Source organism: Pipistrellus hanaki, assembly GCF_964339955.1.
Source record: "Pipistrellus hanaki genome assembly, chromosome: 9".
NCBI lineage: Eukaryota > Metazoa > Chordata > Mammalia > Chiroptera > Vespertilionidae > Pipistrellus > Pipistrellus hanaki.
Genome location: NC_140511.1, coordinates 79,587,356 through 79,612,874, shown reverse-complemented (window position 1 = coordinate 79,612,874; position 25,519 = coordinate 79,587,356). Strand labels below are relative to the sequence as shown.

At 49.9% G+C, this 25,519-nt stretch overlaps 2 protein-coding genes across 3 annotated transcripts in view; both read right to left on the bottom strand.

Moving 5' to 3' along the window:
• The window catches only part of PACS1 (phosphofurin acidic cluster sorting protein 1), an 87,831-nt gene extending 79,220 nt beyond the window's left edge, over positions 1 to 8,611 (bottom strand). The window contains exon 1 of the mRNA XM_084893855.1: positions 8,130 to 8,611. Coding sequence (XP_084749981.1) covers positions 8,130 to 8,470 — 341 coding nt within the window. The 5' untranslated portion in view covers positions 8,471 to 8,611. The remainder of the gene's footprint in view (positions 1 to 8,129) is intronic.
• Positions 8,612 to 9,880: 1,269 nt separating this feature from the next.
• SF3B2 (splicing factor 3b subunit 2) lies at positions 9,881 to 25,349 on the bottom strand. Of its 2 annotated transcripts, none has more exons than XM_084893856.1 (21): positions 25,137 to 25,349; positions 24,922 to 24,971; positions 24,545 to 24,622; positions 22,783 to 23,031; positions 21,542 to 21,659; positions 20,631 to 20,728; positions 20,195 to 20,291; positions 19,959 to 20,050; positions 19,374 to 19,589; positions 19,101 to 19,238; positions 18,864 to 18,944; positions 18,213 to 18,440; positions 17,274 to 17,423; positions 16,002 to 16,091; positions 15,795 to 15,902; positions 14,907 to 15,014; positions 14,482 to 14,624; positions 14,292 to 14,393; positions 10,747 to 10,846; positions 10,442 to 10,627; positions 9,881 to 10,107 (listed from the first exon to the last, which is right to left on the bottom strand). In XM_084893856.1, the coding sequence occupies exons 1-21, from the start codon at positions 25,267 to 25,269 to the stop codon at positions 10,036 to 10,038; spliced, it is 2,637 nt and encodes an 878-aa protein (XP_084749982.1). In that variant the 5' UTR covers positions 25,270 to 25,349; the 3' UTR covers positions 9,881 to 10,035. The 2 variants fall into 2 exon arrangements, with proteins under 2 accessions (XP_084749982.1, XP_084749983.1); XM_084893857.1 differs by having other exon boundaries at positions 24,922 to 24,968; positions 25,137 to 25,309.
• Between the last annotated feature and the right edge of the window lie 170 nt (positions 25,350 to 25,519).

Below are 25,519 nucleotides of genomic sequence, written 5' to 3'. Positions count from 1 at the left end.
ATGCGAGCCAAGCTGACTGCAAATTTCAGAGGACCCACTGAGCCTTCGAGTCCAGGCCAAAGCAGGATGAGGCTTCCTGGGGTGAAGGAGTGAAAATCCCACACATTTTCTGACTTGCACCTCCCTCATGCACACCCAGGCAAGTACTAATAATAACAGGTGGCTTACTGGCTCAGCTAAGAAAATGAAAAACCGGTTTAAAAAGAAATCACAAAACCACTAATGTGTCCAAAAGATCTGTAAATCAATCCATGTAAAACGGACTCTGTGAAAGTCATTCTCTTTCTGCCTTAAGGAATCTGAGCTTCCAAAGGGATGAGGGATAATATTACCCCACCAAAGAGGATATCCCATTACAACACTCAAAATGTGAAACTCAAATCTCCTAAGGTACAAATATGCTTTGAAGACTTTTAATGCTAGGGAAATAATAGAAATTTCACCAGGTCTCCCTTATTTGATCAATTATATTTACTTTATAACTATCATTTAAGTACTTTCTCCTGTGGATCTATAGGTCCTATTTTATATTTATTTCCCCCACATCTTAGAATAGATGGTAAATAGAAGTATTCCTAATCAATGGATGAAAAATCTAAAGTATGGAAGAATTTGCCCTGGTATACAACAAGGATACAGAGTAACATATGCTGACTTGCCTCCTGGTTTTGTGGTTAGAGGGGCAACTGCCCCCAAGTGCCCTCATAAAACACTTCCACTGCAGACCAGTCATGCCAACTTAGCCACAGCCACCCCCTTCGGCTCTCACACTTCTATACAATAAGGTGTATTAACTTCAGTACCCACTTGAAAAAAAGTCTAAGGAGAAATGTGACTAATAACTACTGAACTCTTTCCCTAAGTACAGGTACAAATATGGATATGCAAATGATCTTTGCTAAAGGACAAATGTGATACAGTCTATAAGTGATGCAGCAGAGCACTTTTTGACTCCTAATAGTTTACACCACTGAGAAAATGTTGTATACTTGTGAAATTTAATAATTTTTCCGCCTCTCCTACTTAAGCAATTCAAAAACAGGAAACATCAGGAAAACTTCACACAAAGACCAAAGAGAAGGGATAACTATGACACTAAAATCCTTTAACATCAAGAAACATGTCACATGATGTCACACTACTTACTATACATACCATAGACCACAGGTAGATAAGTACTACTTACTATGGAGGGAAAACAATGCCAACTTCACAAAAGAACTATAACAGACCCACCTGCTCATAAAAAGCCCTAAGCTTATCTCTGATCTCACTCGCCAGAGGTCATCACTGGGAAATACAACTGGCTTTTATGATTTAAAAATTGACTATAGGATCTGAGGGAATTTAGTACATGTTAAATAAAGGCAGAGTATGTAACTGAGAAACAACTACATTGCTCATTTTGATTTAAATCTCTAGTAAAGGAAAAGGGACTTTTTTTTTTTTCAAAAGCAAGTTATATTTCTATAGGAATCAAGAAAAGGAAGGTGACCACCCTAACACTCAACTTTCCAACTCTTCTCTGCACTAAGTAGAGAATCACATTTCACACGACTGAATCCCACAAAATTCTTATATGTAGTTAACCTTAGATCCACAATCATGTGTACATGTCCTAAGTGCAGCTACCTCATGTCTGCGTCTCAGTGAGTTACACGAGACAAGAATGTAATTCTAGAATATATACAGAATGCACACTGCCAGTATATGCTAAACAACATGAAGCATACCGAGGAGACTTCAAACTAACCAGATGACTCTAATAACTGGAAGGGCTATTTTCTCCCCACGGGGAGTTATTTTCCAGCCTGCAGATAAAACAGCGTGTCCAGAGAGCACAAGTGTTCCACAAGGAGCTGGGAGCACACGGATGTCAGCTGAAGAACAAAGTCAGACAGGACAGCTGACAGCCGCAAGGATTGGCCAGCGGACATGACATACGGCAAACCCCCGCAGGTGAAAGCAAGGCAGCCCAAGCCTCTCGCACCGAGGCAGCGTAACCACTACCGATGTGATCAGGATGTCTGGCTGTTTCTTGGGCTAATAACTTCTTAAAACATGAACTTTTCAGTGACTAGATGGAGCAGGCCAAAAATCAAAAGCAATTAGTGGTTTTATTTATATCCCCCATCCCCCCTCACCCTCACCACCCACCCCGGCTGCACAGCAACTTCTTTCCAATCGGCTTATTCCTTTCCATCTAACAGCTAGAGAAGGCAGCTGTCCAAACATCACCACGAATAGGGGTAGATGTGAAGGAAGCATGGGCAAGCATGTGCTAGCACACTGGTTCCATGTGGGAAGGCACAGTGCTTTTGTGTTTGAAAGACGCAGCTTAGAATACTTCAGCTAGAGACGGGCCTATAAAAATAGAGAGAGGCCTGCTTAGGACAAGAGACGAACACCTGAGTTTGGTGGTGTGCTAGGGTGCTGGCCAAAGCAAACTAAACTGATTACCCTACAGAGAAAAAGGTGAAAGTCAGTAAAGTGAATCAGTAAATTTAAACACAAAGGCCCTGAAGAGTAGAGTGGGGCAAATGGAAAACAGAGAAGCATAATCATTAAAAGTTCCAGAGGTACGTGCCCTGCAAAGACTTTCCATCCCTGCATGGAAGGACAACTGAAAGAAACTTCTGCAAGGAGCCCCAGGAGTCCGGAAAAAAACATTTAAGTATGGCTGTTTATGTAAACAAACAGGAAACAACCCAAATGTTCATCAAAGGGAGAGTTATGACATATTCGTATAATGAAATTCTATGCATTAGTGAAAATATTTAAACTACAGCTACCTTAAAAGTCATTCTCATAAATGTAATGTTAAGTTAAAAAAAAAAATAACAAACACTCACTAAAATAGATCGCAGAACATACAGTATGATAGCATTTACATAAACTTCAAAAACATTCCAAATCTGAAAACATTATTTAGAAGTGCATACATATAATAAAACAGTTTTAAGAGACAAGGGAAATGATAAACACACAAGTCAGAATAATGTTTACCACTCGGGGGAAGAAGGAGATGTGGTAAGGAAGGGGCAACCTGAGTGCAATGCTCTATTTGTTAAGCTCAGTTAACTATAGCGATGAACTCCTCATCGTTTTTAAAATACATTTTTATTGATTTCAGAGAGGGAGGGAGAGGGAGAGAAATAGAAACACCAGTGTTGAGAGAGAATCATTATCAGCTGCCCCTGCCCGCCCCACACTGGGGATTGAGCCCAAAACCCAGGCACATGCCCCGACCGGCCGGGAATCCCACCATGGCCTCCTGGTTCATAGGTCGACGCTCAACCACTGAGCCACGGGCTGGGCTCCTCATCATTTTTTAACACCCAGTGTATCTAGGGTGTGTGTGTAACTGTGTATGTATGAAATAACTCAAAATAAAGAGGGGGGAATGGGCCAACAGAGTAAAAAGTGAACCCAGGGCTCCAAGGCACAGAATCACTCAGCGGTGACGAACAGACGCCTCCAGGCACTGGTCCGGACTTCCTGAGCAAAACCAGCCCCGCTGTCTGTCTGCTCAGGGGGCACACTCGCAGACATGCCCACTGTCCCCAAAGAGCTGGAGAGAGAGAGATGGCCTTGCGATACAGAAATAAAATATCCCAAAGGCGGGCAAGTTTTACGGCGGGGAGGAAAGGCCCCAGATGGTCCGGCAGATAGGAATGGATCGCATTAGGAACAAGGCAGCGCCTTCGTGCGGCCCCCCAGGGCTGGGGTTTGTGGCGGTGACCGGAGGGGGAGGAGGGAGGGGGGAGGAGGGAGGAGGGAGGAGGGAGGAGGGAGGAGGGAGGAGGAGCACGCTTCCAGCACAGTCCACAGACAGGACTTCTGCAGGGCGGACTGTGAGCTGCGGGCGAACAGGGCCCCAGGGCTGGGATATGGCTTCACTGGCAGTGACAGCGTCTGGCAGGTGCGGAGACATTGGGATTATCAGATGAGATCTATACCGTGTGTGTGATGTGTCTATGCCGTGTGTGTGATGTGTCTATACCGTGTGTGTGAGGTATCTATACCGTGTGTGTGAGGTGTCTATACCGTGTGTGTGAGGTGTCTATACCGTGTGTGTGAGGTATCTATACCGTGTGTGTGTGAGGTGTCTATGCCGTGTGTGTGAGGTATCTATACCGTGTGTGTGTGAGGTATCTATACCGTGTGTGTGAGGTATCTATAGTGTGTGTGAGGTATCTATACCGTGTGTGTGTGAGGTATCTATACCGTGTGTGTGTGAGGTATCTATACTGTGTGTGTGTGAGGTGTCTATGCCGTGTGTGTGAAGTGTCTATGCCGTGTGTGTGTGAGGTGTCTATGCCGTGTGTGTGTGAGGTGTCTATGCCGTGTGTGTGATGTGTCTATGCCGTGTGTGTGAGGTATCTATACCGTGTGTGTGTGAGGTGTCTATGCCGTGTGTGTGTGAGGTATCTATACCGTGTGTGTGTGAGGTGTCTATGCCGTGTGTGTGAGGTGTCTATACCGTGTGTGTGAGGTATCTATAGTGTGTGTGAGGTATCTATACCGTGTGTGTGTGAGGTGTCTATGTCGTGTGTGTGAGGTATCTATACCGTGTGTGTGTGAGGTATCTATACCGTGTGTGTGTGAGGTGTCTATACCGTGTGTGTGAGGTGTCTATACCGTGTGTGTGATGTGTCTATACCGTGTGTGTGATGTGTCTATACCGTGTGTGTGATGTGTCTATACCGTGTGTGTGAGGTGTCTATGCCGTGTGTGTGAAGTGTCTATGCCGTGTGTGTGTGAGGTGTCTATACCGTGTGTGTGATGTGTCTATACCGTGTGTGTGATGTGTCTATACCGTGTGTGTGATGTGTCTATGCCGTGTGTGTGTGAGGTGTCTATGCCGTGTGTGTGAAGTGTCTATGCCGTGTGTGTGTGAGGTGTCTATACCGTGTGTGTGAGGTGTCTATACCGTGTGTGTGATGTGTCTATACCGTGTGTGTGATGTGTCTATGCCGTGTGTGTGTGAGGTGTCTATGCCGTGTGTGTGAGGTATCTATACCGTGTGTGTGAGGTATCTATAGTGTGTGTGAGGTATCTATACCGTGTGTGTGTGAGGTATCTATACCGTGTGTGTGTGTGAGGTATCTATACTGTGTGTGTGTGAGGTGTCTATGCCGTGTGTGTGAAGTGTCTATGCCGTGTGTGTGTGAGGTGTCTATGCCGTGTGTGTGTGAGGTGTCTATGCCGTGTGTGTGATGTGTCTATGCCGTGTGTGTGAGGTATCTATACCGTGTGTGTGTGAGGTGTCTATGCCGTGTGTGTGTGAGGTATCTATACCGTGTGTGTGTGAGGTGTCTATGCCGTGTGTGTGAGGTGTCTATACCGTGTGTGTGAGGTATCTATAGTGTGTGTGAGGTATCTATACCGTGTGTGTGTGAGGTGTCTATGTCGTGTGTGTGAGGTGTCTATGCCGTGTGTGTGAAGTGTCTATGCCGTGTGTGTGTGAGGTGTCTATACCGTGTGTGTGAGGTGTCTATACCGTGTGTGTGATGTGTCTATACCGTGTGTGTGATGTGTCTATACCGTGTGTGTGATGTGTCTATGCCGTGTGTGTGTGAGGTGTCTATGCCGTGTGTGTGAAGTGTCTATGCCGTGTGTGTGTGAGGTGTCTATACCGTGTGTGTGATGTGTCTATACCGTGTGTGTGATGTGTCTATACCGTGTGTGTGATGTGTCTATGCCGTGTGTGTGTGAGGTGTCTATGCCGTGTGTGTGAAGTGTCTATGCCGTGTGTGTGTGAGGTGTCTATACCGTGTGTGTGAGGTGTCTATACCGTGTGTGTGATGTGTCTATACCGTGTGTGTGATGTGTCTATGCCGTGTGTGTGTGAGGTGTCTATGCCGTGTGTGTGTGAGGTGTCTATACCGTGTGTGTGAGGTATCTATACCGTGTGTGTGATGTGTCTATACCGTGTGTGTGATGTGTCTATGCCGTGTGTGTGTGAGGTGTCTATGCCGTGTGTGTGTGAGGTGTCTATACCGTGTGTGTGAGGTGTCTATACCGTGTGTGTGATGTGTCTATACCGTGTGTGTGATGTGTCTATGTCGTGTGTGTGTGAGGTGTCTATGCCGTGTGTGTGAGGTGTCTATACCGTGTGTGTGAGGTGTCTATACCGTGTGTGTGATGTGTCTATACCGTGTGTGTGATGTGTCTATGCCGTGTGTGTGTGAGGTGTCTATGCCGTGTGTGTGTGAGGTGTCTATACCGTGTGTGTGAGGTGTCTATACCGTGTGTGTGATGTGTCTATACCGTGTGTGTGATGTGTCTATACCGTGTGTGTGATGTGTCTATGCCGTGTGTGTGTGAGGTGTCTATGCCGTGTGTGTGTGAGGTATCTATACCGTGTGTGTGTGAGGTGTCTATGTCGTGTGTGTGAGGTGTCTATGCCGTGTGTGTGAAGTGTCTATGCCGTGTGTGTGTGAGGTGTCTATACCGTGTGTGTGAGGTGTCTATACCGTGTGTGTGATGTGTCTATACCGTGTGTGTGATGTGTCTATACCGTGTGTGTGATGTGTCTATGCCGTGTGTGTGTGAGGTGTCTATGCCGTGTGTGTGAAGTGTCTATGCCGTGTGTGTGTGAGGTGTCTATACCGTGTGTGTGATGTGTCTATACCGTGTGTGTGATGTGTCTATACCGTGTGTGTGATGTGTCTATGCCGTGTGTGTGTGAGGTGTCTATGCCGTGTGTGTGAAGTGTCTATGCCGTGTGTGTGTGAGGTGTCTATACCGTGTGTGTGAGGTGTCTATACCGTGTGTGTGAGGTGTCTATACCGTGTGTGTGATGTGTCTATGCCGTGTGTGTGTGAGGTGTCTATGCCGTGTGTGTGTGAGGTGTCTATACCGTGTGTGTGAGGTATCTATACCGTGTGTGTGCTGTGTCTATACCGTGTGTGTGATGTGTCTATGCCGTGTGTGTGTGAGGTGTCTATGCCGTGTGTGTGTGAGGTGTCTATACCGTGTGTGTGAGGTGTCTATACCGTGTGTGTGATGTGTCTATACCGTGTGTGTGATGTGTCTATGCCGTGTGTGTGTGAGGTGTCTATGCCGTGTGTGTGAGGTGTCTATACCGTGTGTGTGAGGTGTCTATACCGTGTGTGTGATGTGTCTATACCGTGTGTGTGATGTGTCTATGCCGTGTGTGTGTGAGGTGTCTATGCCGTGTGTGTGTGAGGTGTCTATACCGTGTGTGTGAGGTGTCTATACCGTGTGTGTGATGTGTCTATACCGTGTGTGTGATGTGTCTATACCGTGTGTGTGATGTGTCTATGCCGTGTGTGTGTGAGGTGTCTATGCCGTGTGTGTGTGAGGTATCTATACCGTGTGTGTGTGAGGTGTCTATGCCGTGTGTGTGAGGTGTCTATGCCGTGTGTGTGAGGTGTCTATACCGTGTGTGTGAGGTGTCTATGCCGTGTGTATGAGGTGTCTATACCGTGTGTGTGAGGTGTCTATGCCGTGTGTATGAGGTGTCTATACCGTGTGTGTGAGGTGTCTATGCCGTGTGTGTGAGGTGTCTATGCCGTGTGTGTGTGTGTGAGGTGTCTATGCCGTGTGTGTGTGAGGTGTCTATGCCGTGTGTGTGTGTGTGTGTGTGTGTGTGAGGTGTCTATGCCGTGTGTGTGTGTGTGTGTGTGTGTGAGGTGTCTATGCGTGTGTGTGTGTGTGTGTGTGTGTGTGAGGTGTCTATGCCGTGTGTGTGAGGTGTCTATGCCGTGTGTGTGTGAGGTGTCTATGCCGTGTGTGTGTGTGTGAGGTGTCTATGCCGTGTGTGTGTGTGTGTGTGTGAGGTGTCTATGCCGTGTGTGTGTGTGTGTGTGTGTGTGAGGTGTCTATGTGTGTGTGTGTGTGTGTGTGAGGTGTCTATGCCGTGTGTATGATGTATGCACAGCCCAGGGCACCGCGAGGCAGAGTCCGCCTCCGGAGGCCGGGCGGCGGGAGGAAGGCCGCGGGAAGCCCAGGCCGCGGGGGAGGAGGGGGTCCGGGACGGAAGGTGGGGCCGCCAGGAGGGCGGGCCGGGCAGGAAGCCGCCGAGGCCGGGCGGCGGGCGGCGGGCGGCGGGGTGAGGGGGAGGGGATGTCGGGGAGGCGGCGCCCGGCCCGCCCGCTCACCTGGGCACGCAGCTGGCGGAGCTCCGGTCCACCTCCCAGGTGGCGTACAGGTTCATCTGCACCGGCGCGGGCGGCCGGCCGGGCCCCGGGCCGCCGGGGGGCGCGGAGCCCGAGGCCACGGCCACGGCCATGGAGGTGGAGGTGGACGAGGACGAGGAGGAGGCGGCCACCGCCGAGGTGGACGTGGACGACGAGGCGGCCTGGGCCGGCTTGGGGGGCGGCGGCTGCGGCGGCGGCTGCGGCGTCGGCTGCTGCTGCGGGGACTGGGCGACCCCGGAGCCGCGCTGGCCGCCGCCGCCCGCCCCGCCGGGACCACCGCCCGCCCCTCCGCGCTCCGCCATGGCCGTGAGGGGCGTGAGGCGCGGGGTCACGGGGACCGAAGCGGCGCCGAGGACGGCCGGCTGCTCCCGGCGGCGGGCTCACCGGGCTCCTCACCGGCCTCCTCACCGGGCTCCTCACCGGCCTCACCGGGCTCCTCACCGGCCTCCTCACCGGTCTCCTCAGCGCCCGCCGAGCGCGCGGAGGCTGCACGCAGGCGCGGCCCCGGCGCAGCCCTCGCGCCGCCTGTTGCGGCCCCGCCGGCACCGAGTGGGCGTGTCCGGCCGCGCGGCCCCACCCAGCGGCGGGCGGCCCCTCGCTCGGCTCCCGCGCCCGCTCCCCGGCGGAGAGGGGTCGGCGGCCGCGCAGGGGCCTCCCGTCCGCTCCGGTGTCACGGCCGCGGCCTCCCCGCTCCCCGCCCTCCGGCGCAGCGGCCCGGCGGCGGAAACCCCGCTTTTCCGGGGCGCGGCCCGGCGGAGAGGGCTGGCGGGAGCGGCCTCGGCCTCCGGCTGCGGGGCCGGGAGGAATGGCAGCCCCTCCCAGCCGCCTTCCCGCCGCGGGCCTGGCCGCCGCGCCCGCCTCCCTCCAGGGTGGGAGCAGGGGAACCTGAGCCCCACAGGCCCGCGGCCCCGAGGACCCTAAAGCTCCGGCCCGGGAGCCGGCCTTCCTAGTCCCTGCAGCCCCTCCCAGAGCCGTCACAGGCCAAGACCCGCCCCCCCCCCCCCCCTTTCCTCCTCTTGGAATGCTCTTTCCACTTCACTTAGGAAATATCTAAAATCCTATTCCGCCCAAAGCCTGGCTCAACGAGCACGTCCCCCGTGGGGTCTCCCACTTCTGCTCCAGCACCCATCCTGAAGCCTCCCGCACCCCCTCATCCTGTGGGCGCTTACACCGACGCAAGCGGCTCAGCAGCAGACGTCGCCCGGCGCTGGCAAAGGCCTTTAACCCAGCTGGCAGCCCTGTGTAGTCTACTCTGGGGATGGGAACCAGAGAAAGCAAGCCCCCAACTCCACCCCCCCACATACACACCAAAGCCTGGAGGCGGGGTGTCGGACACCACCCACGGGATCATACAGACTCAAGGACCATCTGTGTTGTCTGTCGGCTAAGGACTTGGGCTCTTCTGACCACAGGTCTGTTAGGAAGGCCAGACCTGGCCTACTTCCCAAGCCCACTGAACCTCCTCCGCCCGGCCGGGTGCTAAGCTGGCTATTTTAGCCCCCAAGGACAAAGGAGTAAGGTCACACCGGACCTTCCTAAAAGGCAGGCAGTGGTAAAAGCATTTCTGCACACTCTGGCCTTATCACCAGTCTCAGCTGCGACACAGGACCCAGGTGTGTGCCCTGGGGCCGCCCTGAAGGTGTGGAAAGGGCTGTTTTAGTCCATTTGCAGGAGGGGACTAAAAGATGAAGGAAGATCAGGAGTGTTACATATTCGTCTTTTTCCTTGGGAAACAGCTTTATTTACAAAACAGGTCTAAAATAAGAACGCGAGTGACAAGCCCTGGGGAATGTGGGAGAGCTGGCTCGTGGGGACCCATGTGCGAAGCCCAGGCAACCACGCCGCGGGCTGGAGGTGTGAGGGGGCCCTAAAATTTGAACTCCTTGTATTTCTTGCTGCCCCCGCGGCTGTCCTGAGGCTGAGCTTTCCGTTTCTTTTGCTAGAAAAAAAGAGAAACAGGTTAGAACAGGTTCAACCACCCACTGATCCCCAAACAAGGGTGGACAGCCTGACACAGCCTGACACAGCCACATACGTCTGTGGAAAAAGTGCTGAAACTGGATTCTCAGACGTGTATAAGTTCCTTCCCCTCCCAGTGCCTATTTCATCATCCGTCAGGACAGCCCCCCCGGAGCATTTCTAAGGAAGCTTCCAGCACCAAGGAAGCTCAGGACAGCAGGCAGAGTCCTCCCACACACTCACCACTAGGGGACCCCACTCTGCTGAAAAAGGAGGCCCAGGCCCCAGCCCAGGCTTCTGGGGGGAGCTCCTACCTTCTGTTTGGCAGCATGCTCGGCCACCATGTCACTGAAGTCTTCCTTCTCCACTTGTGCCTGCTGCTCCCGGACATGCTCCTCATACTTCTGGGTCATGGCCATGGGGTCCAGCTCTAACTCTTCAGGCGCCAGAGCCACTTCCACACCCTGCAGCTCAGGGGCCGGGCCCTTCCGGCTCATAACCTAGAAAAGTGACCAGAAAAGAAAAAGGGATCAGGGCTCTGTCATCTCCAAAGAGAGGCTCAGAAGCCCTACCTTCTGCCCCGGACACTCCCCAAAAGCAGCGTCCTCCGAGCACTCACCGTGGTCATGTCATAGATGTGGGTCGATCCCATGATGGCTCCCCCAACCGTGGCCGTTCTCTTCTCTGGTAGCACAGTGAACAGCTGAGGTGTCTCGCTTCTGCAAGACACAAAGGGGTCAAACCCAAAATGGAAGGGATGAACGGGCCTCCTGAAGCAGAAGCAGAAGGAACACGGACAGCACCTTCACCCGCGCCCTGGAGAGATTCCGAGACACCCAGGGGAGAAAATGACGCACAAGCTGCCGTGAGAGGGTAGAACTGGGTTGGTGCCAATTCTGGGGAATACAGCCCGGAGGAAGTACAGAGACTGAGTTAAGGGATCCCCAAGTTTAGGGTATCAGAGACCAAGACTCCCACATGCGAAGGGCTAAGAGTCAGCGGCTGAAACTTTCCAAAAGATGGCCGGTTTCGGGAAGCTGGCAGGAGAGAAGAGGTTGCAGCAGTTCCTGCCCAACGTTGTGCCTGGAGCTTTAACATACAGAACTCAAACTCCCAGCCCCTCCACTGGTGCAAAAACCATCTACAGCCGGTCTCACATTTGAAACACAAGAGCAAATCCACATGTATCAACCCAGACACGGCTTCATCCCTACTTCTCCCCCAGAAGAGGTGACAATCTATTAACAGCAGCCAGAGCTAACGCCTTAAAATGGCGCTCAGACACTGTCCTTCCTTTGCTCAAACCCATGAGGTTTTTATTGTAATTTGAATAAAGTCCAAACTCTACCATGGTCTGAAGAGTTCATAATCCAGCCCCTTACCTAATTCCTGCTCACTATACTCAACCACAGTACCCTTCTTTCTTTCTCTTTCTTAAATATGCAAAACTTGAGACTTCTGCTTTCTGACAAGGAGCAAGAGGGACTAGATGTACCCACTCCCCCTGAAACAAGCCCCAAAAATGGGGAAAACAAATGTAAGCTTCTTAATACTATCTGGAAGCGGTACAATAGTGGACATGGACAAGGAGGGACAGTGATTCCTGAGAGACAGGTTAAGAAATGAGATGAACCCTTCAACTGCCCAGCCTACTACACGGAGAGGAGTAACCCATGCAGAAACCAGAGGTCTCCATGATTGAAGGGATGAAGCTGGAAGTGCAGGGAGACCAAGACTGGAGAACTCAAGAGACCTACAGAGGGTCCCCCAAGTACCCAGGTGAGTACTGCAGGTGAGGAACTACACAGGCCGGGGAGAGAGCCACCTGCAAGGATCATTGGTAACAATACCTGCCTCGTCCTCGGGGAAGAGTGCCTCGCCCACGTGGCAGAGTGAACTCCTGGTAGACAGGGCACTGAGCTAAGTATGCGGAGTGTCTGTGCCTCAGTAATGCAGAGGACAGAACATGCTTCGGTCTAGCCTAATCTGACAAGCAAGACCTGAAAGAACCAAACTGTTTTCAGCACTTGAACTATATCCCTGAACAAAGCTAAAGATTCACAGGAATACAAAAATATTTCACAAATCCTAGCATCCAATCAAAACCTAACAGGCATGCAAAGAAGCAGAAAAATACAATCCTTAAGGAGAAAAATAATCAATTTACATCAACCCAGAACTGGCATAGCAAGCACAGTTGGCATTCGCAGGTAAGTACAATAAAATGTTATTATTACTGCATTCCATATGTTCAATTGTTAAATAAGAGATACAGAAGATATATAAAAAGACCCAAATCCTAAGGCTAGACATAAAGACTACATTGGATGTAATTCAAGTCAGATTAGAAACTGCAGAAAAAATATTAACATATGAACAGAAGTTTTCTAAAAGGAAATACAAAGAGAAAAGATATTTTTTAAAATATCAGTAAGCAGTGGGACAACTTTAAGAGATCTAAAAGAAATGTACAATGGGAGTTCCCAAAGGAGAGAAAAGAAAAAATATTTGGAGAAATAATGGCCATAATTTTTCAAAATTAATAAAAACTATAAATCCAGATTTAAGATACTTCCAAAGGAGAGGAGGAAAAAATATTTGGAGAAATAATGGCCACAATTTTTCCAAAGTTAATAAAAACTATAAATCCAGATTCAAGATACTTAACAAAATTCAAAAAAAAACCAACATAAAAACCACACAATATTCCATCCTACACTCACTGCATAGCATAATTGAATTGTTCAAAACAGCAAGGAAATATTAAAAGCAGCCAGAGGAAATTAACATGCAGAGGAAGAGAAGGATGAAGACAGATTTCACATCAGAAACAATGAGACACTAGAGCAACATCTTGAAAGTACTTGAAAGAAAAAAAATCAATCTAGAATCCTATACCTGACAAAAATCTTTCAAAAAGGGCAAATGAAGACATTTTTAGACCGCGAGAGCAAAAAGAATTCATGACCAGCAGACTCGCAACAAGAAATGCTGAAGGAAGACTTTCAAGCAGAGGGAAAATGATACCAGACATCAACCTAGATATATACAAAGAAAAGAATGAACACTGGAAATGGTAATTATGTAGGTTAGTAATATATGATTCTTATTATTTAAATCTCTCTATAAGATAATTAACCATTAAAGTAAAATTAACTAATAATCATGTAGTGTAGGGTTTATAACATGTAGAAGTAAAAAGAATGACAATACTGCAAAAGTTAGGAGGGGAAAATGCAAGAACACTTTCGTAAGGTTCTAATGTTAATTGAAGTATTGTAGTATACCACTTGAAGAAGATTATGATAAAGACAGACATTCCAAACCCTAAAGCAACCACTAAAATAATAAAATAAAATGGTTGCTAAGTCAAAAAAGGATAAAACGGAACCATAAAAAAATGTGCAATTACTCCAAAAAGTAGGAAAATGGGAAAAAGGAAAAAAAACTGAACCAAGAAAGAAATTTCATGAAAAAAGGGGTCATATACCTAATAACAGGGCTTCAAAATGCATGACCATTAAAACCTGTGCCTGGCTTAGGGCCTTCAGTTTGTATTTACAGTTCCTTCTGCCCCCATCATCCTGTGACTGGCTCTTTCCTAAAATCCAGCTCTCAGCTCAAATACCTCCCACCAGCCAAAACCGGTTTGGCTCAGTGGATAGAGCGTCGGCCTGCGGACTGAAAGGTCCCAGGTTTGATTCCGGTCAAGGGCATGTACATTGGTTGTGGGCACATCCCCGGTAGGGGGTGTGCAGGAGGCAGCTGGTCGATGTTTCTCTCATCGACGTTTCTAGCTCTCTATCCCTCTCCCTTCCTGTCTGTAGAAAATCAATAAAATATATATATATTTTTTAAAAATACCTCCCACCATCCAATCCTTCTACATCCCATTACCCAGTTTCCTCACCTTCACTGTCCTCTCCACATCGGAAATTATCCTGTTCTCTGGTGAGTCTGTCTTGCCTGTCTTTTCCACTGCTCAGTCCCCACATCTAGAGCAGTGCCTGGCACAGAGTTGGTATTCAATAATTTTGTATGTGAGTGTGAGTGTGTGTGTGTGTGTGTGTGTGTGGAGGGGGGTTTAGCAAATGTCAACAAGTCAGCCTAGAAACTGAAGGAAAGAGGAAGTCCTCCCTTCTCGGTCCTGCCTGATTCTCTCACCCATCCATCGCTTCCTCAATCTTCTTCTTCCTCAGCTCAATGAGTTCAGGAGTCTCCATTCCAGCTGGCACTGATGAGAATCCTCCAGGAGTAATGAGGCCACTGTAAAGAGAGGAACAAGGCTTGGAGTAAAGAGAAAGTCCCCAAAGACAGACAGACTAGTTCAGAGAGGCAGACTCTGCATCCCCACCTGTCTGCAGGGGTAATAAAGCCTGTTTCATCTGGCTTGTCTTCATCACTTTCCTCCTCTTCCTCTTCTTCCGAAGACTCTTCATCAGATGGCTCCAGCTCCCCCCAAGGAGTCCGATCAATCTCTTCTTCTTCAGTCTTGGTCTGAAAGAGATCACTAATCATTCAACAGATGTTTACTACCTATTAGGTATCAAGCTGCTGTAAAAGGAAACTAATCCTGACAGAAGAATACACAGATACGCTCTGCCCAGAGAGCTCATGTTCTAGTGGGGGGTTTGATTCACACCAAAACTCAGAAAAATGCATGCCCTTCTTCAGATTTTGAAAATTCACAACATCCAGCTCAATGACAATGAAACTACAAACTATCTCTAAACTTCGTGACCTTAAGTAAGGCTTAAGCTTGCCAGCCATGGCCCATACCTGAAACTCAGCGGCATTGGTTCCAAATACGTCCCCATAGAGTGGTTTCCCGGTTTCATCTACGGGGGGTTTGCCCCAGCCACCAGCATGGTACCCAAAGGAACAGCTCTGCAAGACAGTAAATGCAAGTCATTCTCCTGCCAGCTCCTACAGAAACACCGACGCCCTAGGAAAAAGTCTGCACTTTGGGAACTCTGGAAATTATGATTTCAGAGAAGGATTACTGTTATCAAAGCATTATAGAGCAAAACTATTAAGCAACAAAAATATGGAAGCAATAGAATGGGGAGCTGCGAGTCAGAAAATATGTGAGTGACCTCAGCATTTGTGGTAGAATCCAGTGTCTGAAACTAAAACATGTTCTTTAAAACACATGACTCCCACTTCTCAGTAATTTCTTTCCTCACTTTTGGAAAGCTTTTAGAATATATTTCTCTTAAAATTTCCTGAAGCTTAACAATTACTTCTTTTTCGCTCCATTTACTTTGTTGTCTGTTAATTTTTTAATTTAATGCTTTTTAATTAAAAATAAGAATGAATTTGCCAAAACCGGTTTGGCTCAATGGATAGAGCGTCGGCTTGGGGACTGAAGCGTCCCGGGTTCGACTCCGGTCAAGGGCATGTACCTTGGTTGCGGGCATATCCCCAGTAGGGGTGTGCAAGAGGCAGCTGATCAATGACTCTCTCTCATTGATGTTTCTAACTCTGTATCTCTCTCCCTTCCTCTCTGTACAAAATCAATAAAAAATATTTTTAAAAAACAAAACCCATTACTTTTTTCTTTAAACATTTTTTTCTTTAAACAAAAAATACAAATGGTGGAATGAAAAAAAAATACACCCTCTAACAGCAGAGCCAACTAAGAATGAAAGAAAGGACAGTGCTCACCTCAGGGATGGGTGAGTTCAGCCCAGGGATTTTCAGGTTTGGGTACGACGGGGGCGGTCCATATCGCTGCATGGCAATCAGCCACGGGGGAGGAACTTTGTGAGCATTCTGCAGGAAAGAGAGAACAAAATACCATCTACTCAGCCCTATCCCCTCATCTGCCTTCCGCTCCAATTGCCACCCTCTTCTCCGCTGCCCGTCACTCACGGGTCCTACTGGCATCCCCAAGGAAATCCTCAGCTCATCGGACAGATCTCCTGGCTTCTTCTCCTTCAGGCGCGTCTCAAACTCCTTCCCCTGAGGAGAAAGCAGAGCAGGCTGTATTGTGAACACCAGACACTCTGGGGACCTCAATAGCAAGAGGACATGAGAACAAAGATGAGAAGTCCCGATTCACAGCAGATACACAACCCACTGAGGCTGCCTCATTCCCACTCTATTCTCACTGCTTCTTTCCCAGCTAGAGGAGGCTCAGGAATAAGGCCAGGAAGGAGGAGGAGAAGCAAGACGCCAGTCCTATTATTAACCCACTAGGAAAACATGGGCAAATTCCGGACCTGCTTTCTCGTCTATAAAATGAAGGCATTTGACCGGGTGATTGCCAAGATCCTTCCACCTCAAAAACTCCAGGGAACCATAGTCATTAATATTTTAAGGATCAGAAACAAAAAGTTTTCTCCGACCCCAGTATTAAATGTCTCCTATAAGCATCTGCCCCTGTCCCTAAACCACCCAATATAAGTATCATTTCAAAGACAATGTTTGCTTCTCTCCAAAAAAATGCCTCATTTGAAGATTTCAAATTCCATCCCATTCACGGAGAGTTAATGGACAATCTGAGGCTGAGGGAAGAGGCCAGTCTTCCGACTTCAGAAGTCCTTCCAGCCTAGCCAATGTGGCTCAGTGGTTGAGCATAGACCAATACACCAAGAGGTCACTGGTTTGATTCCCAATGCCTGGGTTTCAAAATTGACCCCCAGCAGGGGGCATGCAGGAGGAAGACAATCAATGTTAATGTTTCTCTCAGCGATATTTCTAACTCTCTCTCACTCTCTCTCTAAAATCAGTAAAAAAAAAAAAAAAAAAAAGAGCGAGAGAGAGAGAGAGAGAGAGAGAGAGAGAGGAGAGAGAGAGGAGAGAGAGGAGAGAGATTTTTTAAAAAGCCCTTCCAGCCGAAACCAGTTTGGTCAGTGGACAGAGTGTCGGCCTGCAGACTGAAAGGTCCCAGGTTTGATTCCAGTCAAGGGCATGTATCTTGGTTATGGGCACATCCCCAGTAGGGGGGTGTGCAGGAGGCACCTGATTGATGTTTCTCTCTCATCGGTGTTTCTAACTCTCTATTTCTCTCCCTTCCTCTATGTAAAAAATCAATAAAAATTTATTTTTAAAAAATTAAATAAATAAAAAGCCCTTCCAACCAAGAGTTACAGAGCTGTGACCTAAGGCCCAGCCTTCCCTCCCTGGTCCCCACTCCCAAACCTCATAGTACAGGTCCCCGTGGATGGTCAGCTTTGGCTTGGTCTGCCACTTGAAGAAGGCATCATGCAGCTTCTGGTAGTCAATGTCGATCTTCCCCATCTTAGGCCGAACCTTCTCGCGCATTTTTGACTTCATAGTCTTCTGTTCTTCCTGTGGAGAAAGGCAAGACATACCTTAAGAGGGAGTTAGCAAGTCCAACTCTTATAGATCTGGCCCCCCACTCCCAAAAGAGCTGAAGTGAAACCTCATCTATCTCATTCAAAAAGACACCAAAATCCTTCCTGCTCAAACCCTTAAAATTATAAGATTCGCGTTGAACAAAACATACTTATCATATGAAGTTATGTTCATGTCAATAGATTATTTTTCAAAGCCATTTCATCCAGAGACTGATCTTATGAGTTGCCTGTGGAAAAAACTGGCAGACAGCAGTCTAGCTGGAAGGCAGAGTTTTCACCTGGTACTTTTATACCTCCTGAATTTTTGTAGGACAGGCCACTACTGCCTACTCAAAGAATTCCAAATTTCAAATTAAAGAAGTCACACAACTGCCATGAATTTAGCCACAGAATGTATTGGTCTCACTCTGGAGGCAGAGAACTAAAGTCAGAAGCAACCCGCGGAGAAAGGAGGCACCATGTGCAGACCACAGACAGCTGGGCAGGCAGGCAGGCAGCGGGGACAGGAGACAGGAAGACAATGGAGCCGCTCAGAACCAGAGTCTCTGGGTGGGGCAGGAGAGCTAGTTCTGAGCACAGAGGTGGGGACTGCCCTTCTTGCTCTGTGTCACACACAGAGCTGACTTCTGGAAGTCGAGAATGGATAATTAGACAACGAACCAGAAGGTGAGTTTTGGGAACAAGACCCCAGGTGTGAAGCAGGCTGCTGTTAAGGACATGGCTCCCTGAGGGCAGGTCTGAGCCCCAACCAGACCCTCACCTTCTCCTGCAGGGCCTCCCGCATCTCCTGGATGCCTGTGCGTTTGATGAAGTCCGGCAGCTCAAAGGGCTGCTTCTCAATGCCTCGTTTGCCCTGCAGGTACTTGCGCTTAAAACACCAGTGCCGCGGCACGGGCACAGAATTCCGAGTGGCCTTGAGATGGACCAGGAGCTTCGGGTCCTGGGCTGTCACATCATGCATCTCCACGACATCGGGCCGCGCCACGAGCTGGAAAACACAACACCCCTCAAGATAGTCCCAACCTGCCGAAACCGGTGTGGCTGAGTGGATAGAGCATCGGCCTGTGGACTGGAGGGTCCTGGGTTCAATTCCGGTCAAGGGCATGTACATTGGTTGTGGGCACATCCCCAGTAGGGGGTGTGCAGGAGGCAGCTGGTCGATGATTCGCTCTCATCAATGTTTCTAGCTCTCTATCCTCCTCCCTTCCTCTCTGTAAAAAAAATCAATAAAAATATTAATAAAATAAAAAAAAAGATAGTCCCAACCTTTTCGGTCTGCAGCTTTCTATTTCTCTTTCTCAAATGCCCCATACCGAAATTATCCAGGCCTCCTTCCAATCTCTCCTCCCCCAAGCAAAACTCCCTACGGGGCCTCTGAGCTCCAGCGCCTGCTGGCTCAGCTCGGTCTCACCTGCTTAAGTTCAGCCACAGTGAAGCGATTCATTCGGCGCAACTTCTTCTTGGACAGCTTCGGGGCTTCTGGCTTCTTTTCCTAGAACAGGACAATTCTCTCTGAGCAGGACTCGTCGATGTCAATCAGACCGTCCAGCTTACCCCAAACCTTCAACCACCAAAGGGATTCCCCTCTGCCAGGGTTCACCAGGCCCCGCTCTGGAGTCCTGGTCTGACAGGAGGGCGTGGGCCTCACCAGCTCGTCATCGCTGCTGTCGTCATCGCTGTCCTTGTGCTCCTCCTCGAAGCCCTTCTTCTTGGGGGCTGCGGAGTTCTCCAGTTTGTCGAGTTTCTCTGGCTCCTTCTCTTTCTCCTTCTTCACATCATCGGTGAGCTGAGGAGGCAGACAATGTAGGAGCTCAGCCCTGGCCTCCCTGTTTCTGAGCCGGGCCCTGAAGATGCCCTCCTTACCCCCTCCGCCTCCGTGCCCCTGCCCTGCTCAGCCTGCCCTCAGAGGCTGCTCCTGTACCTTGAAAGCCTCAAAAATCCTCTTGAAGAAGATGAAGTTGGGCTCATAAATTTCAGGCTCTTCGGTCACATATTCAATTTCCACATCAGCCGCCGAGGACTCAGAGCCGCGGGACCGGGTTGACTCTTTCTCTCGGTCCCCAGAACTCTCAGATGACGCCCCTCGTACCCGCTGGGGCTTCTTCTTCTTCTTCCGGTTCCGACGCTTCCGGTTTTTCTGCCACAACAAGTAAAACCAATGGGCCAGGGAACCCAACACCAGGCCTGTCCCCACCTCTGATCCCCCCGTTTCCCCAAGAGGCTGAAAACCAAGGCCCTGAGGTCAGACTCCAAAATCCCGTCCCTCTCCAGCTGTGTGCCTCTGGGTGAACTACTCTACTTCTCAGAAACTCAGTTTCTCTTTAAAATGTTGGCATGCATTGTCCTCAGAACTCAAAGGACTCCCGGCAATCAAACAAAACAATCCACATGATGCCGGGGACAGAAACGGTACCAGCAGCCACTGCTTCCTGAACACTTAGAACGGGAGCTGTTAGTGCCCAAATCCCATCTCCCGCCATTCCCTCCACCCAGCTCCGACCCATACCTCCTTCTTGGACATGGACACTGAGTCCTCCTCCGTCTCTGACGCCGACTGGCCCAGGGATGAGCGTGTGTCTGTCTCCATTTCCTCATCCTCTGTAAGGGAGGAAGAGGCCATCAGTGTCTCGCAGGGCCGCTGCCCTGCTGTTGCTCACTGTAACCCCTCCCTCTTTACCAACCCTCCTGGGCACCCGCCCCTGCAGGCCGTCCCTGCGGCCCTCGGGACGACCACGCACTCACCCTGCTGAGAGTTCAGCTCTTCCTGGCGGCTCTCTTTCAGCTGCAGGATCTTTTCCAAAGCCTGGGGGATCTTGGGGCCCACCGAGGGGTCATCCATCTGTCAGAGACACCCCAGGCAGAGGGAGGTCATCTCAGTGCCCCTTTCCCAGCGATTCCCACCTCTCCTACTAGGAAAGCTACTGGCCACATGACATAAAGACAGGTAGTGGACACCACCAGCTGGCCTCAACCACCCGTCAGCATCCCGCAGCGTGAAGCACAGAACCCTGCCCCAGAAATGTCTTCCTGTCCTGCCTAAATGTCTGAATTACCTATGCCCCTCACCCTCACGCCCACCCCCAGAAGTCCTCCCATCTCCTCAGAATCCTTTTCTAAAAATCCAGAAGCAGTCCCCTCTGAACCACACTCCCCTCTCTCCAGGAAGTCGCCCTCTCACCTCTCTGCTCTCATCTCCCGGGGGCGGCGGCGGACCACGAGGCCGGGGAACCGGGGCCCCCATGGGCAAGACAGGAGTGGGGCCCACTGGAGCAGCAACTGAGAGAGAAATCCAAACCCAGTGTGAGAAGAGGTAACAACAACAAAGAGAGAGAAACACTGATTTTAAAAACTACCTTCCTTGCATGCTAAAAGTTAAGAGTGATGGTTACGCCAAAACCAGTTTGGCTCAGTGGATAGAGCGTCGGCCTGTGGACTAAAAGGTCAAGGGCATGTACCTTGGTTGTGGGCATGTACCCTGGTTGCGGGCACATCCCCAGTGAGGGGGGTGCAAGAGGCAGCTGATCGATGATTCTCTCTCATCGATGTTTCTAACTCTCTTTCCCTCTCTCTTCCTCTCTGTAAAAAAACCAAGAGCCGAAACCGGTTTGGCTCAGTGGTAGAGCGTCGGTCTGCGGACTGAAAGGTCCCAGGTTCGATTCCGGTCAAGGGCATGTACCTTGGTTGCGGGTATATCCCCGGTAGGGGGTGTGCAAGAGGCAACTGGTCGATGTTTCTCTCTCATCGACGTTTCTAGCTCTCTATCTCTCTCCCTTCCTCTCTGTAAAAAATCAATAAAATATATTTAAAAAAAAAAAAAAGTTTAAAAAAAAAAACAAAAACAATAAGATAATATATTTTTTAAAAAGAGTGATGGTTACACTTAGGGGGAGAGGGTGGCTGGAAGAGAGCCAGAGGGCTTTTTGGGGTGCTGGCAATGTTTTGGTTCTTGGCCCAGGTGCTGGCTGAACGGGTGTATTCAGTTTATGAAAATTCACCTTTGACACATACAGTTTTAAATGTGACATATACTTAAGTAAATAAAATTTCCATCACCTTCCTTGCCCTTTCCTTCCGTTTCTGAGGTCTTACCTCGGGGGCCCAGAGGCGTGCGGACGCCCATTTGGCCCATGTCCTGCGGGGGCCGGGGCACTGGGCTGCCCATCTTGGCGATCTCCTGCTGCCGCTCTTGCTCCAGGAGCACAGCTGCCTGTGAGAAGGAAGTGGAGGCACAGCCTGAAAACCCACTGCGCAGGCAGCTCCTGGCAAATGCATTCTCACCAGGTAACAGGACCAAGAACAAACTCGTACCACTGGAGTCCTGAAACCCCACATCCGCCCCCCGACTTCCTGGATACTGATCCACACAGAGGAGCCCTCTCACCACAAAACCAAACCCCTGGCAACAATGCTGAGGAAAAGCCCAAATTCCTAGCAGAGAATTTACTATTTAGCTTAGACACTGACTTCTATTTTTAACAAAAAAGCTTTCTTCCCGAAAGATTAGTTATCTCTAAGAAACAGTGGATTCTTTTCTTATATCTACCCCGCAAGATCTAGCACAGTCTGGGCAGAGAGTACTTCATACACACTCCCATGTCTGGTGCGGATAATGCCCATTTTCTAATACTCCGAGTAAGCCGTTAGCTGACACCATGCACCTGTGGGGCCAATCGTCTCATGTGCTGTTCCCTAACCTCCGTCCACAGCACTCAGTCCGAGTCCCCTCCCTGGGGCCTAAAAGGACTGGAAGGGATCAGCCAATGTTTTCTGTAATGGGCCAGAGAGTAAATACTGGACCAGTGTACAGACTCCTTTGTATACCGTTGGGTTTTCCTTTTTTACTTTTTAACAATCCTCTAAAAATATAAAAACAATTCTTAGCTTGCAGGCCATACAAAAAACAGATTGCAGGCCACAGTTAGCAAGCCCCCAGTTTAAGAAAGATGAAATTATTTGGGAGATACTGAAATTTGGTTGAGGATAAGGCAATGTTCACTTGGTGCATCTTGTCTTGGACACTAAGCACTAGAAGTGAAAGCCAAAGCATTGGAACATGGGGTTAGAGGTCAAAATGAGGGGTGTCACCCGCTTCTGTTGTCCCTTCAGTGAATGACCTCCCTGCTAAAGGAAGAGAACACGCCGACGCCTGCACTGCCAGCCCACAGGCCGGCCTGCCTCAACTCCGCTGCCTGGGCTCCTCTTCCTGCCTAAGACCTACGTGCCAGTCTTTGGTCCAGACCTTCCAGGAGGCCTGGCCCCAGAATCCATCTCTCTCTCTGCAGATCCGCTCTCCCTCATGACCCAGACCGACGGCCTGCCGCCCTCCCTACCTGCTTGGCGCGCTCCTCCTGCTGCATCAACAGCGCCGCCTGCTGCTGCGCCAGCTTCAACCGCTCCTCCTCCGACAGCGCCACAGGCTCGCCCACGCGGAGCGGCGGTGGGGGCCCCAGGTTTGGTGGGCGGGGTCCAACTGCCATAGGAAAGCCAAGGCCAAGGCCTGGTGGAGGCGGCGGAGGCGGCGGAGGAGGCTGCAGAGGGGGGAGGCCCATGGGTGGCGGTGCCATCGGGATCCCGGTGAGCTGTGGAAAAAACACACGGTCACAATCCAGGAAGCATTTACCTACTGCCTGGCAAGTGCTGGGACTCTAAGTCAAATGACATACAGTTCTAATATTCAAGGCAATGCTCTATAGCAATACTAAGAAAAGATGTTAACTTTGGGGCACCAACCAATGAAACCTATTGAATTTCTCCTCAGAAAAATATCATGAACACAGATTTTATTTTATTTATTTTTTATTAAATTATTATCTGTGTACATATACCATTGCCCCCCCCATACATCCTCTCCCTCCCCAGAGTTTTGTGTCCATTGGCTGTACTTATATGCATGTATACAAGTCCTTTGGTTGATCTCTTATCTTCCCCAGATCTCTGTAGTTTGACAGTCTGCTTGTTGCTTTACTGTCTCTATATCTATCTTTTGGTTCATCAGTTTATAATGTTCTTTATTATCCATAAATGAGTGAGGTCATGTGGTGTTTCTCTTTCATTGACTGGCTTATTTCACTCAGCATGATGATGAACACAGATTTTATTTTTTTTAATTAAATTATTATCTGTGTACATATTTTACCATTGCCCCCGCCCCCATACATACCCACCCTCCCCAGAGTTTTGTGTCCATTGGTTGTACTTATATGCATGTATACAAGTCCTTCGGTTGATCTCTTATCTCCCCCAGATCTCCCTCCCCTCCCCACTGTAATTTGACAGTCTGCTTGTTACTTTACTGTCTCTATATCTATCTCTTGGGTGAACACAGATTTTAAAAAATAGATTTTTACTGGTTTCAGAAAGGAAGGGAGAGGGAAAGAGATAGAAACATCACTGATGAAAATCATTGACTGACTGCCTCCTGCACTATCCCTACTGGGGCTCAAGCTGCAATTGGTGTGCCCTGACCCGGAAATGAATCCTGACCTCCTGGTTCATAGGTTGACCCTCAACCATTGAGCCACACTAGCTTGGCAGGAACACAGATTTTGCATGCAATTTCAGGAGATTCAGGGACACCTCTAAAGTCCATCTAAGGACTCCTGACCCCCCACCCACAGAAATCAATGCATCCCCGGACAGAGCCACTGCTGTAAATAAAGAGTAAAACCCTGGACCAGAAAGAACATGGAAGCCGAGAGGACTTAAATAAATGGGAGCCATGTCACCCAGTGGCTCAGTAAACATAGAGGGTATGAAATCAAATCAAGGGGTGACCCCCGATGTCTCAATGAATACAGGAGCTGTGCCCAGGAGGGCAAAGACGACAGCGATCACTTCCAACTGGTTTAGGGGGTGAAGATAAATCAAGTCAGGCTTCCAAATATTTGAGCTAAATCTTAAATGATAAGTAGAATTTGGAGGACCAGACACTGGGGAGGATGCAAGGATCAGGACCAACGACGAATTGAAGAGCTCCGAATTCTGTCATTGCAGCACCTCCCTGCCCAATCTCCTAGTTGCGTCCCCCATACACCACCCGTGAGAAGGACCTAGGTGAGCAAAAGGGACCTTTAGAGTGAGCCGCCATCATACCTGCGCTGACATGGGAGGGGGAGCTGCTTTGTCCCCATCTTCACCTCTTAGAACCGGCCGATTCAGTACAATACCAGTCTGCAAAAGAGAAACTCTAGGTCAGTCCAAGAGCCGTTATTCCACTAAGGATGCTCACCCCCATCCATGCAACAGAATTTACCCAGTGCCTGTCTGCGGGAGCGCGGGCTGGGCACTGGGGAAGACCTGTAGGTGTACAGAAACGGTTACACGAGAGCAGGTAAAGACAACAACAGGCAAAAAGGGGGGAAAGCCCGCTAGCTGTGCGGAGGAACACAAAGAACGAAGACTGAGTGGAGAGGTCATGCTAGGCCTCCTCCAGAAGCTGGCTATCCCGACATCCCGCCGCCAACACTTACCTGGCGCGTGTAGCTCTGCAGCCGCTCCACTAGCTCCTCCCGACTCCCTGCTGTGCAAAGCAGAGAGCCATTCGGTAAGTCAAGCCGAGCCCGAGCCAGGCCCGCCGCCCAAGTCAGGCCCCAGCAGCCCGCCTCCGCCCCCCATCTCTGGGGTAACCAGGCTCCGCTGCCCCGCAGGCCTGCGCGGCTGGCTCTTGATCTCCACTTCTCCTTACCTTGGATCGGAGCTCCGATCTCTGCCAGTTTGGCCTGAAGCTCCTGGACAGCCCAGGCGCCATAGTGGCCAGGAGGTGGCGGCGGCGGCAGCTGCAACTCTCCTTTGGGAGGCTCGGGATGCTCGGCCGCCATCTTAGCAGCAGCCAGGCGCGCGACCCATACGGAAGCTCACGCCAGCTTCGGGGCCCACTTCCCGGAACTTCCGGCAGCGCGGAACGCCACGTCCCTCCCGGATTGGAAGGCTGCTCGGACAGAGGCCCGCCCCCTGTCGGTCTCCCATGGTCGCAAAGCATTCTGGGAGTTGTAGTTCGGTTCCCGGCCACTGCCCCAGGAGCACTGGGGGCTGGCGCGGGGCGGGGCTGCGGGCAGAGCGGGTCGCTCC

Coding starts and splice junctions, on each gene's coding strand:
- SF3B2 (XM_084893856.1), bottom strand. CDS start 25,269: ATGGCGGCCGAGCATCCCGAGCCTCCCAAAGGAGAGTTGCAGCTGCCG. Junction 20,292..20,630: donor CGGGAGATGAGAGCAGAGAG/GTGAGAGGGCGA, acceptor TGTCTCTGACAG/ATGGATGACCCCTCGGTGGG. Junction 14,625..14,906: donor CCAATGCCGCTGAGTTTCAG/GTATGGGCCATG, acceptor GATCTCTTTCAG/ACCAAGACTGAAGAAGAAGA.